Here is a 25,476-nt window from a genome sequence, read left to right on the forward strand (position 1 = left end):
TATTGGAAAGAAAGAAAGTTTTTGTTTTTTTTACAAAATTACCAAACTAATAAAAAGTAGTGTGACCACTTTACAATATAATAGCAACATCAATATAAATAAAGGAAACAAACTACTAATCTACTCTACAAACTAACAAAACACGAAGTAAGATATAAGAAAACAAACTCCATCTGGGCCCTGGGCAGAGCTCAGCAAAGGGGTAAAAACAATGACTGCAGATGCTGGAAACCAGATTCTGGATTAGTGGTGCTGGAAGAGCACAGCAGTTCAGGCAGCATCCAAGTAGCTTCGAAATTGACGTTTCGGGCAAAAGCCCTTCATAAAGCTTTATTCCTGATGAAGGGCTTTTGCCCGAAACGTCAATTTCGAAGCTACTTGGATGCTGCCTGAACTGCTGTGCTCTTCCAGTACCACTAATCCAGAGCTCAGCAAACTCGGACCTACTGGGCCGTTGCCATCTTAAATTCCCTCCCGCAGTCGCAAATATTTACAGAATTTTATGAAGTGACCACCGCCGATTGGGTGTAAGGCATATTGGGCGCACTTAGGTGAGAAAAATTGCTATTGAATGGAGAATTTACCTCTTCACTGGGACAGGGAATGGCGGCTTTTGCCTCCCAGAGGGCCTCGCGCCGATGTAGGCTCCCAATGAAATCCAAGGCGCCCATTGGTTCAATAGATGACTTTCTCCTTCGCGGTGTACGCTGGGAATAGCGTCCGCCATTACATTTCAGCAGAACAGAGGCTGCGCATATTCCATTGCCCACGGGCAGAATAGTGGATGTTTCCCGCCTCAATGAAGAATGTAACAGAAGGTTGAAAAGCTACTACCACTCTGTCCACCAGCTCGGTATACGATCCTCGGACGGTGCGCATGCGTATTCCAGCGTCCTGCCCCTGTGTGCGTATTGACGTCAGAGCCACCACGTGAGTCTGGGAGTCCGTGGCGCTGACGTCATGGTGGGACACCGTTCCGCGGCCTGTGGTCGACGCCGAGCCTGAGCCCCAGGAGAAGTATGGAGCCGCCACCCCGTACCGTGAGTACGGCCTGTTGCCGGGAGAACCGGGGAGACTGCTCTGCCTGGGGCCCAGATCTCCCCCCGGGAACCCAGTCGGTCCGCGGGGCCGGGTGCCTGTGGGCGAGGCCTGGAGCAGGTCTCAGCATCCGCCCTCCCCTGGCCGGAGCCGCGGGTGGTGGCGCCGCCTTTATTCGGGGTCTTCTCCCAGATACCACTGTCCAAACCGGTGTGGGATCTTCCCGTGAAGTAGGTGCTACACAATGATCTTTGCTGGGACGTACCTAGTTGCCCCTTGAGAAGATGGGGGTGAGCTGCCGCCTTGTTCCTGCTGCAGCCCCTGCTGTAGGTAGGCCCCACAATGTCATTAGCGAGGGATTTCCAGAACTCTGACCCGGCAACATATTTCCAGGTCAGGATGGTGAGTGGCTTGGAGGGGAACTTGCACGGGCCATTTGTCTACTGCCCTTGTCCTTCTGGATAGAAGTGGTCGTGGGTTTGCAACGTGTTGGATAAGTGTCTGGTGAATTTCTGCGGTGCATCTTGTAGAGGTACACACTGCTATCTCTATGTACTTCACCATTGCAGCTTCTACTTAATACAGAAAGCATCAAGATGATTCTTTTCTGTAAGCTTGAGAAGATCATTACACAGATGTCTCCTCTCCAAATTGAATAGCCCTTACCCAAACACTGCTCAAGGTGAGGCTGATCCTCGATTTTAAACAAGTTCATCATAACCTCCTTTGTCTTGTACTCTCTGCCCCTATTGATAAATGCCAGAATACTCAATGCTTTATTAACTGCTCTCTCAACCTGTGTTAAACTACTTGTGCTGGAAAAGCGCAGCAGGTCAGGCAGCATCCAAGGAGCAGGAGAATCGACGTTTCGGGCATGAGCCCTTCTCCTGCTCCATGGATGCTGCCTGACCTGCTGCTCTTTTCCAGCAACGCATTTTCAGCTCTGATCTCCAGCATCTGCAGTCCTCACTTTCTCCTTAACCTACTTGTGTACATATATCTCCAGGTCCCTCTGCAAATGTGTCTTTTTTTTTTACAGTTCCATCCTCTGTATATTGTCTCTCCTCTTCCCACCAAAATGTTTTATTTTTAACTATATGAAGTGTCATCTGCCAGTTCCACCAATCTGTGTGTCATTCCAAATTCTATCACTGTCCTCTTCAGTTCATAATTCTGAGTAATTCGGCCGTACCCTGTGCACCCAAGTTGTCATCAATATAGATCTAGTGTTCACTTTACCAAATCATTCAATTGTCATATTGCCAATACGCCTCTAATTCCATGATCCAAACTTTACTGGCAAGTGTGTTATGTGGCATTTCATCAAAAGCCTTCTGGGAATTTGTCATGCCACATTAAATGCATTAACCTCATCCATTTCTCTGTTAGCCTAATCAAAAATCCCAATCAAGTTATTTAACCAAACTTCATCTTTCACAAATCTGTGCTGGCTTTCCTCTGATTTCAGCAATATCTGAATTACTTGTCCAAATCATAGAATCATACAGTAGTGTCTTCGGTCCATCCAGTCCATTCCAATCATAATCTCAAACTGAACTAGTCCCACCTGCTTGCTCCTGGTCCATATAGCACCAAACCTTTCCTATTTGTGTATCTAGGTCAAAGAGCGTGGTGCTGGAAAAGCAAAACCAGTCAGGCAGCATTCGAGGAGCTGGAGAGTCAATGTTTCAAGCGTAAGTTCTTCATCAGGTATGGGGGGTGGCCCAAGGGGGCTGAAAGATAATTGGGAAGTGTGTGTGGCTGGAAAGATACCTAGGAATGCGATAGGTCGATGAAGGTGGTGGTGAAGGTAATAGATCGGAGAGGAGGATGGAGCGGATAGGTGGGAAGGTAGACGGACAGGTAGGGACAGCTCAAGAAAGCGATGCAGAGTTGGAAGGTTGGATCTGGGATAAGATCGGGGGAGGGGAAATGAGGAAAGTGGTGAAATCCACAAAGGTCCTGGATAGTTGGAGGGTCCCAAGGTGGAAGATGAGGCATTCTTCCTCCAGGCATCGAGTGGCTAGAGTTTGGCGGTGAAGGAGGCCTAGAACTTGCATGTCCTTAGCGGAGTGGGAAGGGAAGTTACAGCGTTCAGCCACGGGGTGGTGGGCTTGTTTAGTGCGGGTGTCTGAGATGTTATTTGAAACAATCCACATGTTGGCGTCCTGTCTCCCCAGTGTAGAGGAGACCATAGAGTCATCGAGATGTACAGCATTGAAACAGACCCTTCGGTCCAACCCGTCCATGCCGACCAGATATCCCAATTTAGTCCCACCTGCCAGCACCCGGCCCATATCCCACCAAACCCTTTCTATTCATTTACCCATCCAAATGCCTCTTAACTCGTCTTCACTGGCAACGGGGGTGGTACCAGGGGACTGGAGAGTAGCGAATGTTGTGCCCCTGTTCAAAAAAGGGAATAGGGATAACCCCGGGAATTACAGGCCAGTTAGTCTTACTTCTGTGGTAGGCAAAGTAATGGAAAGGGTACTGAGGGATAGGATTTATGAGTATCTGGAAAGACACTGCTTGATTAGGGACAGCCAGCACGGATTTGTGAAGGGTAGGTCTTGCCTTACAAGTCTTATTGAATTCTTCGAGGAGGTGACCAAGCATGTGGATGAGGGTAGAGCAGTGGATGTAGTGTACATGGATTTTAGTAAGGCATTTGATAAGGTTCCCCATGGTAGGCTTATGCGGAAAGTCAGGAGGCATGGGATAGAGGGAAATTTGGCCAATTGGATAGAAAACTGGCTAACCGGTCGAAGGCAGAGAGTGGTGGTAGATGGTAAATATTCAGCCTGGAGCCCAGTTACAAGTGGAGTTCCGCAGGGATCAGTTCTGGGTCCTCTGCTGTTTGTCATTTTTATTAATGACTTAGATGAGGGAGTCGAAGGGTGGGTCAGTAAATTTGCAGATGATACGAAGATAGGTGGAGTTGTGGACAGTGAGGAGGGCTGTTGTCGGCTGCAGAGGGACTTAGATATGATGCAGAGCTGGGCTGAGGAGTGGCAGATGGAGTTCAACCCTACCAAGTGTGAGGTTGTCCATTTTGGAAGAACAAATAAGAATGCGGAATACAGGGTTAATGGTAGGGTTCTTAGTCAGGTGGAGGAACAGAGGGATCTTGGGGTCTATGTACATAGATCTTTGAAGGTTGCCACTCAGGTGGATAGAGTTTGTAAGAAGGCCTATGGAGTATTATCGTTCATTAGCAGAGGGATTGAATTCAAGAGTCGTGAAGTGATGTTGCAGCTGTACAGGACTTTGGTTAGGCCACAGTTGGAGTACTGTGTGCAGTTCTGGTCGCCTCACTTTAGGAAAGATGTGGAAGCTTTGGAGAGGGTGCAGAGAAGATTTACCAGGATGTTGCCTGGAATGGAGAGTAGGTCGTACGAGGATAGGTTGAGGGTTCTCGGCCTTTTCTCCTTGGAACGGCGAAGGATGAGGGGTGACTTGATAGAGGTTTATAAGATGATCAGAGGAATAGATAGAGTAGACAGTCAGAAACTTTTTCCCCGGGTACAACAGAGTGTTACAAGGGGACATAAATTTAAGGTGAAGGGTGGAAGGTATAGGGGAGATGTCAGGGGTGGGTTCTTTACCCAGAGAGTGGTGGGGGCATGGAATGCGCTGCCCGTGGGAGTGGTAGAGTCAGAATCATTGGCGACCTTTAAGCGGCATTTGGATAGGTACATGGATGGGTGCTTAATCTAGGTTAGAAGTTCGGCACAACATCGTGGGCCGAAGGGCCTGTTCTGTGCTGTATTGTTCTATGTTCTATGTTCTATTAAATGTTGCAATTGTACCAGCCTCCACCACTTCCTCTGGCAGCTCATTCCATACATGTACCACCCTCTGTGAAAAAGTTGCCCCTTAGGTCTCTTTTATATCTTTCCCCTCTCACCCTAAACCTATGCCCTCTAGTTCTGGACTCCTCAACCCCAGGGAAAAGACTTTGCCTATTTACCCTATCCATGACTCTCATAATTTTGTAAACCTCTATAAGGTTACCCCTCAGCTTCTGACGCTCCAGGGAAAACAGCCCCAGCCTGTTCAGCCTCTCTCTATAGCTCAAATCCTCCAATCCTGGCAACATCCTTGTAAATCTTTTTTTGAACCCTTTCAAGTTTCATAACATCTTTCCGATAGGAAGGAGACTAGAATTGCATGCAATATTCCAACAGTGGCCTAACCAACGTCCTGTACAGCCGCAACATGACCTCCCAACTCCTGTACTCAGTACTCTGACCAATAAAGCAAAGTATACCAAACACCTTCTTCACTATCCTATCTATCTGCAACTCCACTTTCAAGGAGCAACGGACTCAGCAGATGCCATGTGTGGAAGCACAGGAAAATCTCTGTCGAATGTGTAAGGATCCTTCGGGGCTTTTGGTGGGGAGGGGATGGTAGAGAGGGGAAGAGATGTGGGCGCAGGTTTGCACTCGTAGTGGCAGGGGAACGTTGGAGTGGAGGCTGGGTTGGTGGGGTGTGTGGACCTAACAAGGGAGTCACTGAGGGGGATAGTCTCTCTGGAACGAGATAAGAGTGGGGAGGGAAATCTATCCCTGGTGGTGGGGTCTGTTTGTAGGTGGTGGAAATAGGGGGGGGGGGGGAGGGAATTGTGGTCTTTGAAGAAGGAGGCCATCTGGTGGAATTGCTCCTCCTGGGAGCAGTTGCAGCAGAGGAATTGGGAATAAGGGATAATGTTTTTACAGGAGGCAGGGTGGAAGGGGGTGCAGTCCAGGTAGCTGTAGGTTTGAAATAGATGTTTGTGTTGAGTCGGTCGCTGGAAATGGAGATGGAGAGGTCCAGGAAGGGGAGGGAGGTGTCAGAGATGGTCCAGGTGAACTTGAGGTCGGGGTGAAGTTGATGAACTATTTAACCACTTTGTGGGAGCACAAGGTGGCACTGATATAGTCATCGATGAAGCGGAGGAAAAGGTGGGGAATGGTGCCAATGTAGCTGTGGAAGATGGACTGTTCCACGTACCCAATGAAGACGCAGGCATAGCTGGGACTCGTGCGGTGTCAGCTTTCGCCTATTCATGTATCTATCCAAATTAAAGATTGTAATTGTACCCACATCCACCACTTCAGGTGTGGAAGCTCAGGCTGCACCTGAACCACACTCTGTGTAAAAAACATTGCCTTGTGTCTTTTCAAAATCTTTCTCCTCTCACTTTAAAGATGTGCCCCTTAGTCTAGAAATCCCCCATCCTCGGATGAAGACAACTACCATTAATCCTCATTATTTTATAAACCTGTATCAGGTTGCCTCTCAACCTCCTTACACTGTAGTGAAATATGTCTCAGCCTATTCGATCTTTCTTCATAACTCAAATCTTCTGTACCCAACATCATCCTGGTAAATTGCTTCTCAACCCTCTCCAGCTTGATAACAGCCTTCCTATAACTGGGTGACCAGAACTGGACACAGTATTCCAGAAGAAGCCTCACCAATAACTTGTACAACCTCAACGTGACTTCCCAACTCCAATACTCAATCATTTATAAAAGTGTTCTCATTACAGAGGTTAAACTGACTAACCTGGAGTTGTTGGATTTAATTTTGCATGCTTTTTTGAATAAAGCTATAGCATGTTGAATTTTCCAAATTTGGCAACACAACTGTATCCAAGAAGGACTCAAACTATAGCCGGTATCTCTGCAATTTCCATCTGACTTCTCTCAGTATCTTAGATGGATCTGGTCACTTATATCTTAATGAAAGACAATCATTCTCATATCTCCTACTTATCAATACTTTGTTATTCTATGTGAATTCAAGCTATTACTGAACTGCAATAGGACTTATGCTGTGATCTATTATTAAGAATGCCTTTTCCTCCTAACCTGGATTCCCTGACTCATTAAAAATCTTGCTGCTTCAGCTTTGTTTTAAAAATATTCAAGGACTCTACCACTCCATTACCTTTTCAGGAAGAAAGTTTCAGACAGAGTTAAGAACAGCGTCTTCCCTGCTCTTGCATTCAGTGCCTTAATCAACAAAGATATACATCCCGTATGCTTTCTTCATCTTCTTATTTACCTATTCTGCTGCCTTCAAGCATTTATGGACACGTACACCAAGGTTCATCTGAACCTCTGTACTTCCTATGGTCTACTATTCAATGTGTACTACTTTACCTTGTCAGTCTTCTGAAATGCAACATCTTTCACTTTTTAGTTTAAATTCCATCTACTTTGTTCAGTCCATCAATATCATCCTGTAGAATTCTAAGGCTTTAATCCTCACTATTTACCACACCACCAATTTTTGTGTAAGATGCAAACTTACTGGTCATTCTATTAAATTCACGACTGGAGACAGTTAGAGCCAATGAGGAATTTACAAGAGCAAGGGGATGTGATGGATAGCTGTCATAGGAAGGGAGAAAAGTTGCAGATACAGTCACATAAATGGGTTAACTCCAGGAAAGGTAAGAGAGGTAGGCAGGTAGGGCAGGAGTCTTCTGTGGCTATCTCCATTTCAAACAAGTATACTGTTTTGGAAAATGTAGAGTGTGATATATTCTCAGGGAAATGTAATATGAACACCAAGTTTCTGGTATCGAATCTGGCTTTAATGCAATAAGGGGTACGTCAGGTTCCAAGAGATCAATTGTTCCAAGAGATCAAATAAATTATTTATTTCAATGCCAGAGGCTTAACAGGGAAGGCAGGTGAACTCAGAGCATGGTTAGGAACATGGGACTGGGATATCATACCAATTACAGAAATGTGGCTCAGGGATGGACAGGACTGGCAGCTTAATGTTTCACGATATAAATGTTACAGGAAGGACAGAAAGGGAGGCGAGAGAGGACTGGGAGTAACGTTTTTGACAAGGGACAGCATTACTGCTGTACTGAGGGAGGATATTTCAGGAAATACATCCAGATAATTTATTTGGGTTGAACTGAGAAATAAGAAAGAGATGATCACCTTATTGGGATTGTATTATAGACACCCTAATAAGTCAGTAGGAAATTGAGAAACAAATTTGTAAGGAGATCTCAGTTATCTGTAAGAATAGTAGGATTTTAACTTTCCAAACATAGACTGGGACTGCCATAGTGTTAAGGGTTTAAATGGAGAGGAATTTGTTAAGTGTACTCAAGATAATTTTATGATTCAGTATGTGGATGTACCTACTGAAGAAGGTGCAAAACTTGATCTCCTTTTGGGAAATAAGGCAGGGCAGGTGACTGAGGTGTTAGTGGGGGAGCACGTTGGGGCCAGTAACCATAATTCTATCAGATTTAAAAGGATAGACTAGATCTAAAAGTTGAAGTTCTTAATTGGAGGAAGGCTAATTCTGACAGTATTAGGCAAGAATTTTCAAATGCTGATTGGGGGGCAGATGTTAGCAGGTAAAGGGATGGCTGGAAAATGGGAAGCCTTTCAGAAATGAGATAACGAGAGTCCAGAGACAGTATATTCCTGTTAGATGACCACAGAAATTGAGGTTTTGGTTAAGAAAAAGAAAGAAACATGTCAGGTATAGACAAGATAGATCGAGTGAATCCTTAGAGTAGAAAGGCAGTAGGGAATGCTTAAGAGGGAATCAGGACAGCAAAAAGGGGACATGGGATAGCTTTGGCAAATAGTTAAGGAGAAGCAAAGGGTTCTTGCAAATACAAGGACAAAAGGGTATCTAGGGAGAGAATAGGGTCCCTTAAAGATCAGCAAGGCAGCCTTTGTGTGGAGCTGCAGGAGATGGGGGGAGATACTAAACGAGTATTTTGCATTAGTATTTACTGTGGAAAAGGACATGGAAGATATACAATGTAGGGAAATAGATGGTGACATCTTGAAAAACGTCCATTTTGCAGAGGAGGAAGTGCTGGATGTCTTGAAACATAAAAGTGGATAAATCCCTAGGACCTGATCAAGTGTACCCAAGAATTCTGTGGGAAGCTGGGGAAATGATTGCTGGGCCCATTGTGGAGGTATTTGTATCATTGATTGTCACAGGTGAGGTGCTGGCCAGCGTGGTGTCACTGTTTAAGAAGGGTGGTAAGGACAAGCCAGGGAACTACAGACCAGTGAGCCTGACATCTGTGGTGGGCAAGTTGTTTGAGGGAAGGATGTGCATGTATTTGGAAAGGCAAGAACTGATTAGGGATAGTCAACATGGCTTTGTGCATGGGAAATCATGTCTCACAAACTTGATTGAGTTTTTTGAAGAAGTAACAAAGAGAATTGATGAGGGTAGAGCAGTAGATGTGATCTATATGGACTTCAGTAAGGCGTTCGACAAGATTCCCCATGGGAGACTGGTTAGCAAGGTTAGATCTCATGGAATGCAGGGAGAACTAGCTGGTTGGATATAGAACTGGCTTGAAGGTAGAAGACAGAGGGTGGTGGTGGTGGTGGTGGGTTGTTTTTCAGACTGGAGGCCTGTGACCAGTGGAGTGCCACAAGGATCAGTGCTGGGTCCACTACTTTTCGTCACTTATATAAATGATTTGGATATGAGCATAAGAGGTACAGTTAGTAAGTTTGCAGATGACACCAAAATTGGAGGTGTAGTGGTCAGCAAAGAAGGTTACCTCAGATTACACAGGATCTTGATCAAATGGGCCAATGGCTGAGAAGTGGCAGATGGAGTTTAATTTAGATTATGTGAGATGCTGCATTTTGGGAAAGCAAATTAGAGCAGGAATTATACACTTAATAGTAAGGTCGTATTGAGTGTTGCTGAACAAAAGGACCTTGGAGTGCAGGTTCATAGCTCCTTGAAAGTAGTGTCGCAGGTAGATAGGATAATGAAGACATTCGGTGTGCTTTGCTTTAGCAGTCAGAGGATTGAGTACAGGAGTTGGGAGGTCATGTTGCGGCTGTACAGGACATGGGTTAGGCCACTTTTGGAATATTGTGTGCAATTCTGTTCTCCTTCCTATTGGAAGGATGTTGTGAAACTTGAAAGGGTTCAGAAAAGATTTGTAAAAATGTTGCCAGGGTTGGACGATTTGTGCTGTAGGGAGAGATTGAATAGACTGGGGCTGTTTTCCCTGGAGCATCAGAGGCTGAGGGGTGACGTTATAGAGGTTTATAAAATTGAGGGGCATGGATAGGATAAACAGACAAAGTCTCTTCCCTGGGGTGGGAGAGTCCAGAACTAGAGGGCATAGGTTTAGGGTGAGAGGGGAAAGATATAAAAGAGACCTAAGGGGCAACTTTTTCACGCAGAGGGAAATGAGCTGCCAGAGGAAGTGGTGGAAGCTGATACAATTGCAACATTTAAAAGGCATCTGGATGGGTATATGAATAGAACCGGTTTGGAGGAATATGGGCAAGTGCTGGCAAGTGGGACTAGATTGGGTTGGGATATCTGGTCAGCATGGACAAGTTGGACTGAAGGGTCTGTTTCCGAGCTGTACATTTCTATGACTCTATGACTTTATAACTAATCCAGTGTCTGTTCATTCGTCACTCCTACCATTCCAGTAATCAGTTTGGTAAATGCTTCTTGCACTCCCTTCATAGCCCTGTGCAATTGCAGCAAGGCATCCCCATTCCTGTGCTTGAATTCTCTCACAGTGATGGCCAACACACTGCCTGCTGGACCTGTATGCTTGATTTCAGGCATAACATTTGCTGTTTTTCATTCTGATAGAAACATCTCATTATATTTAATTTTGGAGAACTGTACTCAACTGTACACATCAACTATGTCATGTAGCCATTTTTGCCAAAACCCAAGTCCTAAAATACATTTTGGTGAAGCTTTTTGTCGTGCACTTATTAGGACAATTCACAAGAATACCATTTTAAGGAAAAAGCCAACATTCATACTTTGAGTGGAGAGGGCTGTTTCATTAGCAAGTGGACTCTTGGATTTGTAGCAATGTTGCCTTGGAGAAAGCACCGTCAGTGCTGATTGACAGGCTTTGTTTTGAACCATACAGTTTGACCCGGATTAATCATGGTATTGGAATGAACCAGAGAATGGCTGTCACCTGCTTTGTTGATACAGATTCAATGCATTCTATCTGCAAAGAACAAGGTCCTGTGCACCAGTGACTCCATTTACCTACCAATCAGCATGAAGTATAAATGTTAGTCTTTGTTCTTGTGTTTCTGGGCTGTTACTTGTATCCTCCACTGTGAAGGCTGATGCAAAATGTCTGCTCGGTTCACCTGCCATTTGCTTATTTTCTAGGATTAATCATCCAGAGTCATGATCTATAGGACCAATTGCTAACTCCTCCTTTCTAAGTAGGTGTGGAGACCCTTATTATTTTATGTTTCTAGCTAGCCTATTCACATACTGTCATTTTTACATCATTGCTTTTGATCACTTTTTGCATCCTTTTATGTTTTGTCCTATTTTCTGACCTAGCCATCTTTGCCAATGTTGTGTTGAACATGATGCCAAATTCCACTGCAGTAATCTCTTGGTCCATATCCTTCACATTCATCTGCTTAACTAAAAGTCCCTTAAATGTTCCTATTGTATCTGCCCCTCGCAGCACACTCCACACACCTACTGCTCTCTGCAAAAAAAAAACTTGCTCCTCACATCTCCTTTGAACTTTGTCTTCTCTCCTTAAATACAGGCCCCCTACTTCAGTATGACTTTATTGATTGATATTATTTTGTTATGCAGTGCCTGTTCTAGAATAGCCTGACCTCTGGGTCATCCAAGAATGTGCTGATTTAAGAAACTGTCCTTAAAATATTTTAAGGACTTTATATTTCATCCTACTGCTTGGTTATTGTTTGGATGTCTATGCACACTCCCGCGACTGACTTGACTTTTTAATTTCTCATCTCGACCCAAAGCCCTTCTCTTACTGGTTTTGTAAACTTGGACGTAATATTAACTAAGAGAGCCACCTCTCTATCTTCTTGGATTCTGCCCTTGTTAAATCTCCTTCAATATTCAGTTTCCATTCCATTTCACCTTGGAACAATATCTCAGTCAGTAGAATGTGCTGCTTGACTGCTGTGTTTCTTCCAGCTCCACTCTTTATCCACTCATATCCAAGTGCAGCCAGTTCTGGACGATATCCAAGCTTGGGCTGACGAGTGGCGAGAAATGCTTACATAACAAAATTACCAACTCTAACCATTGCCTTTGGCATTTAGTGGTCTTACCATCACTGAATCTTCACTGAACATCCTGGGGATTTCCATTAACCAGAAATTGAACTGGATGATCCACATAATTATTGTGGTTTCAAGAGCAGGCTAGAGGCTAGGAATCCTGCAGTGAGCAACTCACCTTTTCAAAGCCAGTCTACAGGGCATGGTCAGGAGGGTGCTGGAATACTTTCACATTGCCCGGATATATGTATCTCCAACAATACTCAAAGATTGGCATCATAACCTTCATTCATTCCCTCCACCCTGATGTTCAGTCACAGCAATATTTACCATTCACACTGAAGCAATTTACCAAGGTTCCTCTAACAGTACCTTCCAAATTTGTGGCTTAAACCCTGCAGAAGGACAAGGACAGCAAATACATGGGAGTTCCCATCCTAGCCAGTCATCATCATGACATGGAAATATCACCATTCCTTCCTGCCTAACTGCATTGTATGTGTTGGTACATCCTAAGGATAGCAGAGGTTTAAGAATCAGTTCACCACCACCTTATTGAAGACAACTAGTGATGGACAATAATTGCTGACCCAGTGTGATACCCACATCCAGCAAAAGAAAAAAAATTCCCTTCAGCCGTGTTGAACTGTGCTGTACTTTGTGTGCAGAACACACCTGGGCAAACTTCTGCCTTTTCCACTCTAGTATTTACTGAGTTCTCGGCCATTTGTGCAATTGAGTTCCTGCAATTTCCTTTATTTTCTTCACAACCTCCATGCACCTTATCTGTCCTGAGATTCATTCACTCTAAGCTTGCACACAGTGCCATAGCTCATTGCTGCATTCTGTCTCAATTCTCCACACTGGTCTAGGGGACAAATTTATTATTTAGTGATTGCAAATCATTGGAATCAAGTTATCATCTCTGTAGATGGCTCATTCTTTAGCAATGTGGAGCATTGATTGTCTCTCTCCACAAATTCATTTTGGATTTGCACTGAGCTCCCAGCAGAGTAGGATGACTGCACAGGGGCCCTGGCTTGACCTGACCCTGTCGCTGTGGCTGTTCAAAAAAAGTCATTCAATTGATGGAGTTTTTCACAAGAAAGTTGTTAGTGACTTCCTGTGTCTCCCATTCCTTGATGCAGAGGGTGTTTGCAGGAGTCCTGCTTGCTCAGGATGTGTGGTCCTTAAGAGTGCTGAGATGAAATCAGGGAAGAAGGTGGGTTGGTCATGTCATTGTGAGTGAGAGAGGTGCAGCATAGATGGTTTGAACTAGCTGGTGGTTTTTGGTAAGTCGCTGGATGTGTGAGGGAGTGATATTGTGAGGACAGGAAGCCAGGAGAATTGAATTTATTGTCACGTATACTGAGGCACAGTGAAAAGCTTTGTCTTGCGAGCAATAGACAATAGGTGCAGGAGTAGGCCATTCTGCCCTTCGAGCCTGCACCGCCATTCAATATGATCATGGCTGATCATTCCTAATCAGTATCCTCTTCCTGCCTTATCTCCATAACCCTTGATTCCACTATCTTTGAGGGCTCTATCCAACTCTTTCTTAAATGAATCCAGAGACTGGGCCTCCACTGCCCTCTGGGGCAGAGCATTCCACACAGCCACCACTCTCTGGGTGAAGAAGTTTCTCCTCATCTCTGTCCTAAATGGTCTACCCCGTATTTTTAAGCTGTGTCCTCTGGTTCGGCACTCACCCATCAGCGGAAACATGTTTCCTGCTGTCAGAGTGTCCAATCCTTTCATAATCTTGTATGTCTCAATCAGATCCCCTCTCAGTCTTCTAAACTCAAGGGTATACAAGCCCAGTCGCTTCAGTCTTTCAGTGTAAGGTAATCCTGCCGTTCCAGGAATTGACCTCGTGAACCTACGCTGCACTCCCTCAATAGCCAGAATGTCTTTCCTCAAATTTGGAGACCAGAACTGCACACAGTACTCCAGGTGTGGTCTCACCAGGGCCCTGTACAGCTGCAGAAGCACCTCTTTGCTTCTATACTCAATCCCTCTTGTTATGAAGGCCAGCATGCTATTAGCCTTCTTCACTCCCTGCTGTACCTGCATGCTTGCCTTCATTGACTGGTGTACAAGAACACCCAGATCTCTTTGTACTACCCCTTTACCTAAATTGATTCCATTGAGGTAGTAATCTGCCTTCCTGTCCTTGCCACCAAAGTGGATAAGCATACATTTATCCACATTAAACTGCATCTGCCATGCATCTGCCCACTCATCTAACTTGTCCAGGTCACCCTGTAATCTCCTAACATCCCAATACAGGCAGATCACATAGTTAAGTAGCATAGATAGTAAATAATAGGTAAACAGCAAAAACAAAAACACAGGTACAGGCAAATTCTAAGAGTTTGAGAGTCCATTCAGTATCCTAACAACAGTAGGGTAGAAACTGTTACGAAACTTGCTTGTGTGTGTGTGTGTGTTCAAGCTTCTGTACCTTCTCCCCGGTGGAGGTTGTAAAAAAACATTGCCATGGTGTGATGGATCTTTGAGAATGCTGGTGGCCTTTCTTTGACAGCGGGCCTGGTAGATAGATTCTATAGTTGAGAGGTTGGCCTTTGTCATCGTCTGGGTCGAGTTCACCACTCTCTGTAACCATCTCCGATCTTGAATGGTACAGTTGCCATACCAGGTAGTGATACATCCAGACAGAATGCTATCGATGACGCACCTATAAAAGTTGGTAAAGGTATTTGCTGTCATGCCAAATTTCTTCAGCTGCCTGAGGAAGAAGAGACGTTGGGCCTTTGTAACCAGTGCGTCCACATGAAGAGTCCAAGAAAGTTTGTTGTGGATGACCACTCCCAGGAGCTTGATGATCTCCACTAGTTCCACCTCTGTGCTGTTAATGTGTAGGGGGGCATGAGTAACATCCCAGCAAAAGTCAGTAATGAGTTCCTTAGTTTTGCTGGCATCGAGAGCTAGGTTGTTCTCAGTGCACCATTTTTCCAGGTCTTCCACCTCCCGTCTGTAGTCTGTTTCGCCGCCACTTGAGATTCCACTGACTATGGTGGTGTCATCAGCAAACTTGTAAATGGCATTAGTCTGGTATTTGGTGACACAGTCATGGGTATATACAGTGAGTACACACCCCTGGGGGGGGGGCTCCAGTGTTGAGTGTTAGTGAGGATGAAATATTGTCCTCAATCTTCACTGATTGTGGCGTGTGGGTCAGGAAACTGAGGATCCAGTTGCAGGGAGTGGGGCTTAGTCTGAGATCACTAAGTTTAGTGATCAGTCTCGAGGGGATAATAGTGTTGAAGGCTGAACCGTGGTCAATGAGTAGGAATCTTACGTAGCTGTTCTTGGTGTCAAGATATCAGAGGAGTGATCTGGCATCTGACGTGGATCTGTTGGTCCGATAGGCAAATTGCAGTGGGTCAAGAGTAGTGGGGAGACTGGAGTTGTTTAATGCCATGACCAGCCTTTCAAAGCACTTCATGACCACTGAAGTTAGGGCGACTGGGCAGTAGTCATTGAGACATGCTGCATGAGCCTTCTTAGACACAGGGATGATGTTTGCCCTCTTGAAACAGGCAGGTGCTGCAGGGAGAGGTTGAAGGTGTCCGAGAAGACTTCTGCCAGTTGATCTACGCATGCTGTGAGTGCACGGCCTGGTACTCAGTCTGGTCCCATCGCTTTCCTTGGATTCACATAAAGGAAATCAGATCTGACCTCTGATGCAGTGACTGTTGGCATAGGTTTGTCAGGACGTGTCAGAATAGGTGTTAGTATCCACAGAAATTCTGCTCAAAGTGAGCACAGAAGGCATTGAGACAATGTGGGAGGGATATGTCATCTTCTGCTATCTTGCACTGTCTGTTTTTAGAACCTGTGATGTCATTCAGTCCTTAGCATAGTCGCTGGGTGTCTGGGTCTCTAGTCTGGATCAGTATTGGTCCTTGGCTGTCTTAATGGCTCTGCGAAGGTTATACTTGGATTCCTAAAATTTGAGTGAGTCTCCTGATCTGAAGGCCTCACCCCTGGTTATTAGCAGGTTCTGTATGTCCTGCTTCATCCAGGGTTTCCTGTTGGGGAATACCGGATTGACTTCCTCGGTATGCAGTCTTGCTGATAAAGTCTGTGATAGTGGTGGCGTAGTCGTCCAAGGTACCTGCGGACTGTTCGAACATGGCCCAATCAGCTGATTCCAGAGAGAGGTGTTGAGCAGAGGATTCCGGTTATGACGCATACAATTGTATTCAGTTCAGCATCAACAAGATGTGTGGATGCTGGCCTATGCCAGGCAGGTGCACAGTACTTTGTTGGGGAATTCAGTGAACCATATCTGCAGAACATCAACAACTCTCTGGCAATTAGCCAGAGTGTACTACGTGGTATACTGTTGTTATCCTAATGTGCTGGGTATCAATATACAGTAATCTTTTTAAAATGTTGACCATTATTTGTTCTTAAGTTGGTGACGCAGGCCCTTCCCTGGTTGTCCTGATATGGTTGTAAAAAATGTATATTCTAATCAACCTGTTCGGAGATGTTAGTACACACTTCTGGAACAAGTGGGAATTGAACCTGAGCCTCCTGGCTCAAAGGTAGGGATGCTACCATTGCATCACAAGAAACCCTTGGTAACTGCTCGTCTGTTTCAGAGGCTGTAATAGGGCCAATGTGTCATGATTCCTAAAAGTGTTTCCTTTGTTTTAACATTTATCAAGTGATGTCTTCCTACACATTCTAATTTTTGAATAGCTTTTCCATCTTTGTTCTACTCTGCAGACCCTTCTACGTTTCTTGCTTTGGCAAAACTTGGAGTTGTAAGAATTATAGAGTCACATGTGGGTCTAGGTGAGGTAGGGAGCAGGAGAATGTGACTTAGCCCTATGATTCCTGATGAAGAGCTTATGCTCATAACATCGGTTCTCCTGCTCCTCAGATGCTACCTGACAGGCTGTGCTTTTCCCACACCACACTCTTGACTTTCGAGCCTGTTCATCAATCAACACTATTATGGCTGATCTATGTCTAACTCATTGGACTTCATACTGTAACCCTTACCCAACAAAGATCTATCAGACACATGTATCAACACAAAGAGAGAGCTCTACACATCCATATTCCCCTTTGTGTGTCAAAATGATTCCTCACATCCCCTCTTCAATGGCCTGTCACAGTTTTTTAGTTAATTTTTTGTTTGGGCTTGCCCAACAGAGGAAATAGTTTCTATCTGTTTCCATCAAGTCAGGTGACTCGTGCACAGCAATAAGTTGCACAGGGACATTGATAGATTCATGGAGAGAATAAAACTCGAACTGGAATTCCATGTGGGGTAATGTAGGGTCATCTGTTTTTGACTGAAAGAAGAGCAGAGAAATTTCTTAGTGGTGCAACCCTGGAAGTCTTGAGTGTTACAGAGATGCAGAGGTAAAATGTAGAATAACAATAAAGCTAGGGGTTATGTAAATTGAAAAGTGAGGGCTGAAGCAAAGCTGCAATCAGACTGAGCTGTGGGGTCAGACTGTATCTTGAATGAGGGGTCAGTTATGGGCCCTGCATCTCAAGGAGGAGAGATTGACCTTGAAGCATGTACCATACATTGTAGATTCACTGGGTAACAGCTAAAACAGTTCGACTGCGTGGGTTGATTGCACATGTTGTCTTGTATTCTCTTAAATGTCAGATATAAAGGAATTTTTAAGATTATAAGTTTCAAGTTACCTCAAAAAAAATTCAATATACCCTAATCTGAATTCCCCTTTTCAAATGTGAGCTGGCTGTCTTTGACAGAGCATCTATTGTCACAGTCAGTAATTCGATTCGAATAACCAGTGCTAGAAAGGGAGTTGCTGGCCTAGACTATTAACCCACAGACCCTTGTAATATTCTCCACACCTGGGTTCGAATCTCTCAATGGCAGGTGATGGGATTAGAATTCAATAAAAATCTGGAATTGAGACTCATGATGACCATGAAACCACTCTATTGTCAGTAAAAACTCATCAGGTTTAGTCATGTCCTTTTAAGGAAAGAAACTGCTGTCCTTACCTGGTCTGGCCTGTGTGTGACTCTAGACCCATAGCAATGTGGATGACTCTCATCAATTTAGAATGGTCAGTAAATGCTGATCCAGATAGCCATGGTCATTTACTGCGAACATGAAAAAGATACTTTCTGAATGATGTTCATGTTAATTCACCAGGTTTCCTAATCATTTTGTTTTCACTCAGATTGTTTCCTGAAATCATCTTTGAGTATATTGCAGCTCATGGTCTTCCTTTTTGCTTTTCAGTTTCCCAGTTGAATGTTTCTGGCAGGCGGTAATCTGTGTCATGGCAGTGATCGAAGGAGTCGGTGATGAGGTGACCATACTTTTCAGCTTGTTTCTCATGGTGTTGGTGTTAGTCCTGGCCTGGGCTTCCACTCGCACTGTGGAACGAGCTGATCAGGAGCTACAACCAGCTGAGGATCCCCCTGTAGCTGTCCCACAGGAGCAGCAGACCCATTGCACCTCTCCGCCCAACCACTTACCACACCAAGGAGAAACTACATCCAACGCAGCAGAGTCTGAATGCATTGCTGAGGAGTACAAGCAGAGCGAAGAGGAGGAGGAAGAGCCGAGCGAGGAGGAGGAAGTGGAGAGGAAGAAGCAGAGCGAGGAGGAGGAAGCAGAGGAAGAGGAGAGTGAGAAAAGGAGCGAGGAGGAAGAGAGATCGAATCATTATGAGGAGGTGGAGGCTCAGGAAAAAGCAAAAGGGAATGAGGTGGAGGAAGAGACTTTAGCCAAACATGAAACATCTCCCACTGAAAAAGGAGCTGAGGGGCTGGATACAGATGATGTGTCTGAATTGTTCACCTCACCATTTGATACTGCGCAGTTACGTCAGCGTCTGACCTCTGCTGTTGATGGGGAGGGACTTGAAACTCTAAACATTGGTGACCAAAGCTCAGACAGTGACTGTACTGAGGACAGCTTCATAATGCTGAGGCTAAAGTTTTTGAATGACACTGAGAGAATAGCTCGGGTTAGACCTGAAGACACAATTGGAGAGATAAAGAGGTAAAAACCCTACTCAGCACTGCTTCGATTCTGTGACGCATCAATTCATGGAGTTATTCCATCAGGCAGGCAATTTATAGCATGACTCATTATCATGTGTCTCTTATTGTGTCATAGCGATGTACAGCACAGAAACAGACATTTTGGTCCAGCTCGTCCATGCTGACCAGATATCCCAACCTAGTCTAGTTCCATTTGCCAGCATTTGGCCCTATTCATGCCCCTAATGATGTTATAAACCTATATAAGGTCACCCCTCACCTCCAAAGTTTCAGGGAAAACAGCACCAGTCTATTCAGCCTCTTCCTAAGCTCCAATTCTCCAATCCTGGCAACATCCTTGTAAATCATTTCTGCACCGTTCCTCTCTTGGTGCACATTGCTTTCGAATGCCGTCTCTCTTCCTCCACACACCCCCTTGCTTTCGGTATCTATTGTGACCATAAGAGCAGAAGTAGGCCATTCAGCCCATTGAGCCTGCTCTGCCATTCAATGAGATCATGACTCGATCTGATAATCCTGAACTCCACTTTCCTGCTTTTACCATATAATCCTTGATTCCCTTCTGACTAAAAATCTGTCTCTCTCAGCCTTAAATATAATTAATGACCCAGCTTCTACAAGCCTTTGCAGTAAAGAATTTCAGATTCAGAACTCCCAGAGAAAAAAAAATTCTTCATCTTTGTCTTAAATGGATAACCCCTTAATCTCTGATTATACTCATTGATCTTAGACTCTTCCACAAGGGGAAATGGCCTTTCTGCATTTACAGTATCAGGCCCACTAAAAGTCTTCTATATTTCAATAAAGTCTCCTCATTCACTTCAACTCCAGTGGGTACAATCTACTCAACCTGTCCTCATAAGAAAGCCACTCTGAACTTCACTACGGAGATAATGTCTTGGTAGTATTTTGTTGAACGATTAATCCATAGATACACGGAATGGTCTGGGGAATCTGGGTTCAAGTCCCACCACGGCAGATGGTAATATTAGAATTCAATAAAACTATGGAATTAAGAGTCTAATGATGACCATGAAACCACTGTTGATTGTCAGAAAAACCCATCAGATTCACTAATGTCCTTTAGTCCTTCCTTACCTGTTCCTGGCCTACTTGTGACTCCAGATCCACATCAATGTGGTTCACTCTGAACTGCCCTCTGGACATTAAGAATAGGCCTAGCCAGTAATGGCCACGTCAATGAATAAGGTACTTCTCTACACTGTATCCAAAGCTAGTATATCTAAAGACCATAAGATATAGGAGCAGAATCAGACATTCAGCTCATCAAATCTGCTGTACCATTCAATGTTGGCTGATATGTTTCTTAATCTCATTCTCCTGCCTTCTCCCCGTAATCCTGATCCTCTTGCCAGTCAAGAACCTATCTGTCTCTGTCTGAAATGCAATGATTTGGCCTCCACCGCCCTTAGCCACAATGAGCTCCACAGATTAACCACCCTCTTGCTGAAGAAATTCTTTCTTATCTTAGTTTTAAAGGGTCTCCCTTCAATATGAAGCTGTGCCCTCAGGTCCTATCTTTTCCATGACCATTCTATCTAGACCTCTTAGTATTCTCTAAGTTTCAATCAAATCCCCTGTCATCCTTCTAAACTCGGAGTACAGATCCTTCCCTTAGATTAGGGGATGAAAATTGTTCACAGTCATCCAACTGTGTGTGACCTTTCTGACAGTATAGTTTTAGCAAACCTATATACTGATACAAAATATTTATACCTAATTCGCTTGGAAATAAAGGCCATTCCATTTATCTCCCACAATACTGATGAGCCTGGATTTTTGTGATTTAGGCACAAAGGCTCAGAAACACCATTCTGTATCTTTTTTGGAGTCTTTCCTCATTTAAATAATACTCAGCTCCCTTTAAGATTCATAGTGTCATCCCCACTACTTGCCTTCCCACCTATTTTTGTGTCAGCCACAACTTGGCGATAGTAAATTCACTTTCCTCATCCAAGGCAAGATGGTGGCTCAATGGTTAGCACTGCTGTCTCATAACGCTAGGGACCCGGGTTCGATTCTAGCCTCGGGCCTCCACTGTCTGTGTGGAGTTTGTGCAGTCTCCCTGTGTGTGCGTGGATTTCCTCTGGGTGCTCCGGTTTCCTCCCACAGTCCAAGATGTTAGGTGAACTGGCCAAGCTAAATTGCCCATAGTGTTCAAGAATGTGTAGGTTAGATGCATTAGTCATGGTAAATGTGGAGTAATAGGACGGGTTACTCTTCGGAAGGACGGTGTAGACTTGTTGGGCTGAAGGTCCTGTTTCCACACTGTAGGGATTCTATTCTATTCTAAGTCATTATTATATATTGTAAATAATTGAGGGCCTAGCACTGATCCCTGTGGCACTTCTCTATTTAGAGGTTGCTGTCATGAAAATAAGAACCAGGAGCAGGAGTAGCCCATTTGGCCCTTCGAGTCCACTCTGCCATTCAGTAAGATCATGGCTGATGTTTTCGTGGCCTCTGCTCCACTTACCTGCTCTCCGACCATAACCTTGAATTCCTTTACAGTTCAAAAAAAATTATCTTTGCTTTAAAAACAATCAATGAGGATGCCTCAACTGCTTCACTGGGCAAGGAATTCCGCAGATTCACAACCCTTTGGGTGAAGAAGTTCCACCTAAGTTTGCTCCCCCTAAGTTAGAGGTATACCCTCTTGTTTTAGTTTCACCTGCCAGTGGAAACCTCCTTCCTTCTTATCTATTCCCTTTGTAATTTTGTATGTTTCTAAAGCTCCGCCCTCATTCTTCTAAATTTGAATGAATACAATCCCTGTTTACTCAGTCTGTCCTCATAAACCAAACCTTTCAACTCCAGAATCAACCTAGTGAACCTCCTCTGCACCCCCCCCTCCCCCCGCCCCCCGCCCCCGGTGCCAATACATCCTTTCTTAATTAAGGAGACCAAAACTGCATGCAGTACTGCAGGTTTGGGCTCACCAGCACCCTATACAGCTGCAGCATAACCTCCCTGCTTTTAAACTCATTCCTTTAGCAGTGAAGGGCAAAATTGCATTTATCATCTTAATTACATATTGCACCTGCAATCCAACCTTCAAATCATCTATGTAAATTGTAAACAATTGTGGTCTCGACACTGATCCCTGACTCACACCACTAGTCACCAATCGTCAAATCAGAAAAACCAATCCTCTATCCATGCTAATACATTGCCCGTAACGCCATGCATCTTTACGCAGCCGCCTTTTGGAAATCCAGATAGACCACATCTGCTGGGTCACTGTTGTTCACCGTGTTTATAATGTCTTCATAGAATTCCTGTAGATTAGTTAAACGTGGCCTGCCTTTCGTGAACCCATGCTGGTTCTGCCCAATGGGACAACTTCTATTGAGATGCCTTGCTATTTCTTTGTTGATGATAAATTCAACCATTTTCCCCACTACAGAAGTTAAGCTAACCAGCCTATAATTCCCCATTTTTTTGTCTGCTATCCTTTTTAAACAGTTGTGTGACATTTGCTGTTTTCCAATCTGCTCAAACTGCCCCAGAGTCCAGCAAATATTGGAAAATTGACACAAGCACATTTGCTGTTTCTCCCGCCATCTATTTTAGGACCCTGGGATGCATCCCATCAGGGCCAGGAGACTTGTCTGCCTTTAGCTCCATTAACTTGCCCAACAATACCTCTTTCACGATAATGATTGTTTCTAGATCCTCACTTATCTTCGTCTCTTTGTGAATTACTGGCATGATCGTGTCCTCCATTGTGACGACTGACACAAAATACCTGTTCAATGCTTCAGCTATTTTCTCATTTCCCATTACTAAATTCCTCTTCTTATCATGTAAGAGACCTTCGCCACTCTTTTTAATTTTGTATACTTGGAGAAACTTCAGCTATCTTTATATTCTGAGCTAGTTTACTCTCAATCTATATTACTTTTCTTTATAGCTTTTTTCTGGCTTTCTGTTGGGAAAACCTTAAAGGTCAGTCTTCTAGTTTCCCCTTGTCTCTTGCCACTTTGTATGTCTTATCTTTGATAGCCTCCCTTATTTCCTTGGTCATCCATGGCTGATTACTCCTTTTCCTACAGTCTTCCTTTTCACTGGCATATATTCTTGCTGTTCACTTTGAAAGTCCTCCACTGTTCCTGAACTGCTGTATGCTGTTTCAACAGAACAACCTCCTTCTGCACCATAATAATTGTCATTCTGTAAACTCAGTTTATGTCTGTGGTATTTCTATTGCAGCCATTTATAGGCTAGGTGCCCCTTATAGTTTGTGGGTAAGTGTAGGTACCCCTGCCAGGTCAGGAGGTCGGGCAGGTTGAGGGTCCTGCCAGATCAGGTCAAGAGTGTGGGCGGGTCAGAAGTGAGTGCAGATGCTCCTGTAAGTAAGGGGTGAGGGCTGGTACCCTCACGTATCAGGGGTGAATAGGGGTCGGGGGTGAGAGCAGGTGTGGGTCAAGGGTGAGCGGGATACTCCAGGTGAGTGCCACATATTCTGTGCTTTTTGTATTGTATCGCAGTCAGATGCTGCTTAGTGTTTCCGCATTGTACACAACTGGTTTTTGTGTGCATGCCACAAAACCATGTAACCTAGAAAAGAAGTTAGCCCATGAAGTCTGAGACACATGTTTGTGTCTCCTTTGCGCGGTGTCTGTGTATTCCCCTCCGCCCCTGCCACCATCCTCCAAACCACCACCACCTCTCAATCCCCAGTGAAGACAAACTTGAATCAATGTTGATATCATGCATGTTGCCAGCACAGTATGTCCCAGCTCAGAGTTGGAGCATGGTGATTAGGCAAGAAAGCTATCGAGGATGTCCTGTTCTGGTGTTAAAAGCTAGTGCGTGTTAGAATCTTCAGGAGAGCAGCAACTGAAGTGTTTGTACTTACATAAATGTAATCTGTGGCTGAAGCAGTTGTGTGGTTTGTGTCAGGAGTATTGGTGCTGTCTCCCAGCCTCTACGTTTTGGCTGCTTGTTAATCTGTTTGTTTCCCCTCTCTTTAAACCTTTCCACCAGGATTCACTTCCCTCAACAGGAACATCAGATCCGGCTGATCTACCAGGGGCAGCTACTTGGAGACGACACACGGACGCTCTCCTCGCTTCACATTGTCAATAATTGTGTCATTCATTGCCACATCTCGCAGAATGCCACACCTCAGTCACCTGCAGGGAGTCACGCAGCTGAGCACACTGAGACCACTCTCAACATTGGGGGCCTTATGTTGCCAATCTTCTTCCTCATGCTTTCGGTGCTGTGGTATTACCAGATCAACTACCGGCAGTTTTTCACTGCACCTGCTACCATCTCGCTTGTTGGCATCACCATTCTGTTCAGCTTTGTGGCCTTTGGAGCTTACAGGCGGTGAGATTCTGACCACAGCCAATCCTGGAACCAGTTACCAGGGACACCAGACTTGGGACTGACAAGTTCTTCTTTTTATCTATTAAATTCAAAATGATTTAGAAGGTCTGATGATTATATTATTGCAGTGTGATTTAACCTTTTTTCTGACAGCGCAATGATTGACCATGTTATTTTCATCCATAAAGCTCTTTGTAGCTCGAGGCTGGAGTCCAGGCATTTTCTGGATTTTCCATATTCCCCCCTCCCATCATTTTCACAGAGCGAACAGTGGAACTTTTATCCTGGAGGCCATCTGGAGGCAGACCCATTCAAAAGGAAGTGGAGACTGTGCAGTAGCTCCTGTCCTTATTAAACGGACTTGTTGCTAGAGGACTTGGCTTTTCCATCATACTGACCATTTGGAACTATAAAGTTTTACAGCAAATGTGAAGCCCTTAAGCCCATCATAGCCCTGCTAGCTCTTTAGGTCAATCCCAAATTAATTTCCCAATGGACCAGAGTGTCTGGCAGTGGTTTCTCAATTTCCTCCCTTGTTCTAAACTCCATAACTAATGAAAATTCTTTGTTCCTCTTGATATCTTCATCCTTCCATCAAATATGTAACGTAAATGCCAGGAAATATCAACTCAAATTGGACTAACCCCATGTAACATCAGTGTAAATTAAATTTAGGTATAAATTTGGTAAATCTACATGGCCCTCTTGTGAAGGCTAGTACATCCTTGCTAATGTGTCGTGCCTGTTTGGCACAAAATGCTCCAGGTTGAGGTCTAAACAGGACTTCACACAGCTGAAGCTTGACTTCTACTCCCTTGTATTCTTGCCCTATGTATATAAGGGTCAGCATCCATGAGGTTTATTGATTTCTGCAGCTGTTCACTTTTTTTGATCTGTACATCTGCCTGGTCCCCAAGTGTGTCTTTCACCATTTACAGTTTTTTTCACCATGGACAAATATTCTGTTCTACTCTTT

General features: G+C 44.4%; 1 protein-coding gene across 3 annotated transcripts; it reads left to right on the top strand.

Annotated features, from left to right (window-relative positions):
• The first annotated feature begins 932 nt into the window (after nucleotides 1-932).
• On the top strand, nucleotides 933-24,604 carry LOC140476822 (transmembrane and ubiquitin-like domain-containing protein 1). 3 transcript variants are annotated; one of them, XM_072569617.1, is made up of 4 exons: nucleotides 933-1,040; nucleotides 2,658-2,732; nucleotides 18,373-19,140; nucleotides 24,153-24,604. In XM_072569617.1, the coding sequence occupies exons 2-4, from the start codon at nucleotides 2,722-2,724 to the stop codon at nucleotides 24,502-24,504; spliced, it is 1,131 nt and encodes a 376-aa protein (XP_072425718.1). In that variant the 5' UTR covers nucleotides 933-1,040; nucleotides 2,658-2,721; the 3' UTR covers nucleotides 24,505-24,604. The 3 variants fall into 3 exon arrangements, with proteins under 3 accessions (XP_072425718.1, XP_072425719.1, XP_072425720.1); XM_072569618.1 differs by lacking the exon at nucleotides 2,658-2,732; XM_072569619.1 differs by lacking the exons at nucleotides 933-1,040; nucleotides 2,658-2,732 and adding an exon at nucleotides 1,067-1,268.
• Nucleotides 24,605-25,476: the final 872 nt, after the last annotated feature.

The sequence above is a fragment of the Chiloscyllium punctatum genome, chromosome 5 (assembly GCF_047496795.1).
Source record: "Chiloscyllium punctatum isolate Juve2018m chromosome 5, sChiPun1.3, whole genome shotgun sequence".
In the NCBI taxonomy this organism is placed as follows: Eukaryota; Metazoa; Chordata; class Chondrichthyes; order Orectolobiformes; family Hemiscylliidae; genus Chiloscyllium; species Chiloscyllium punctatum.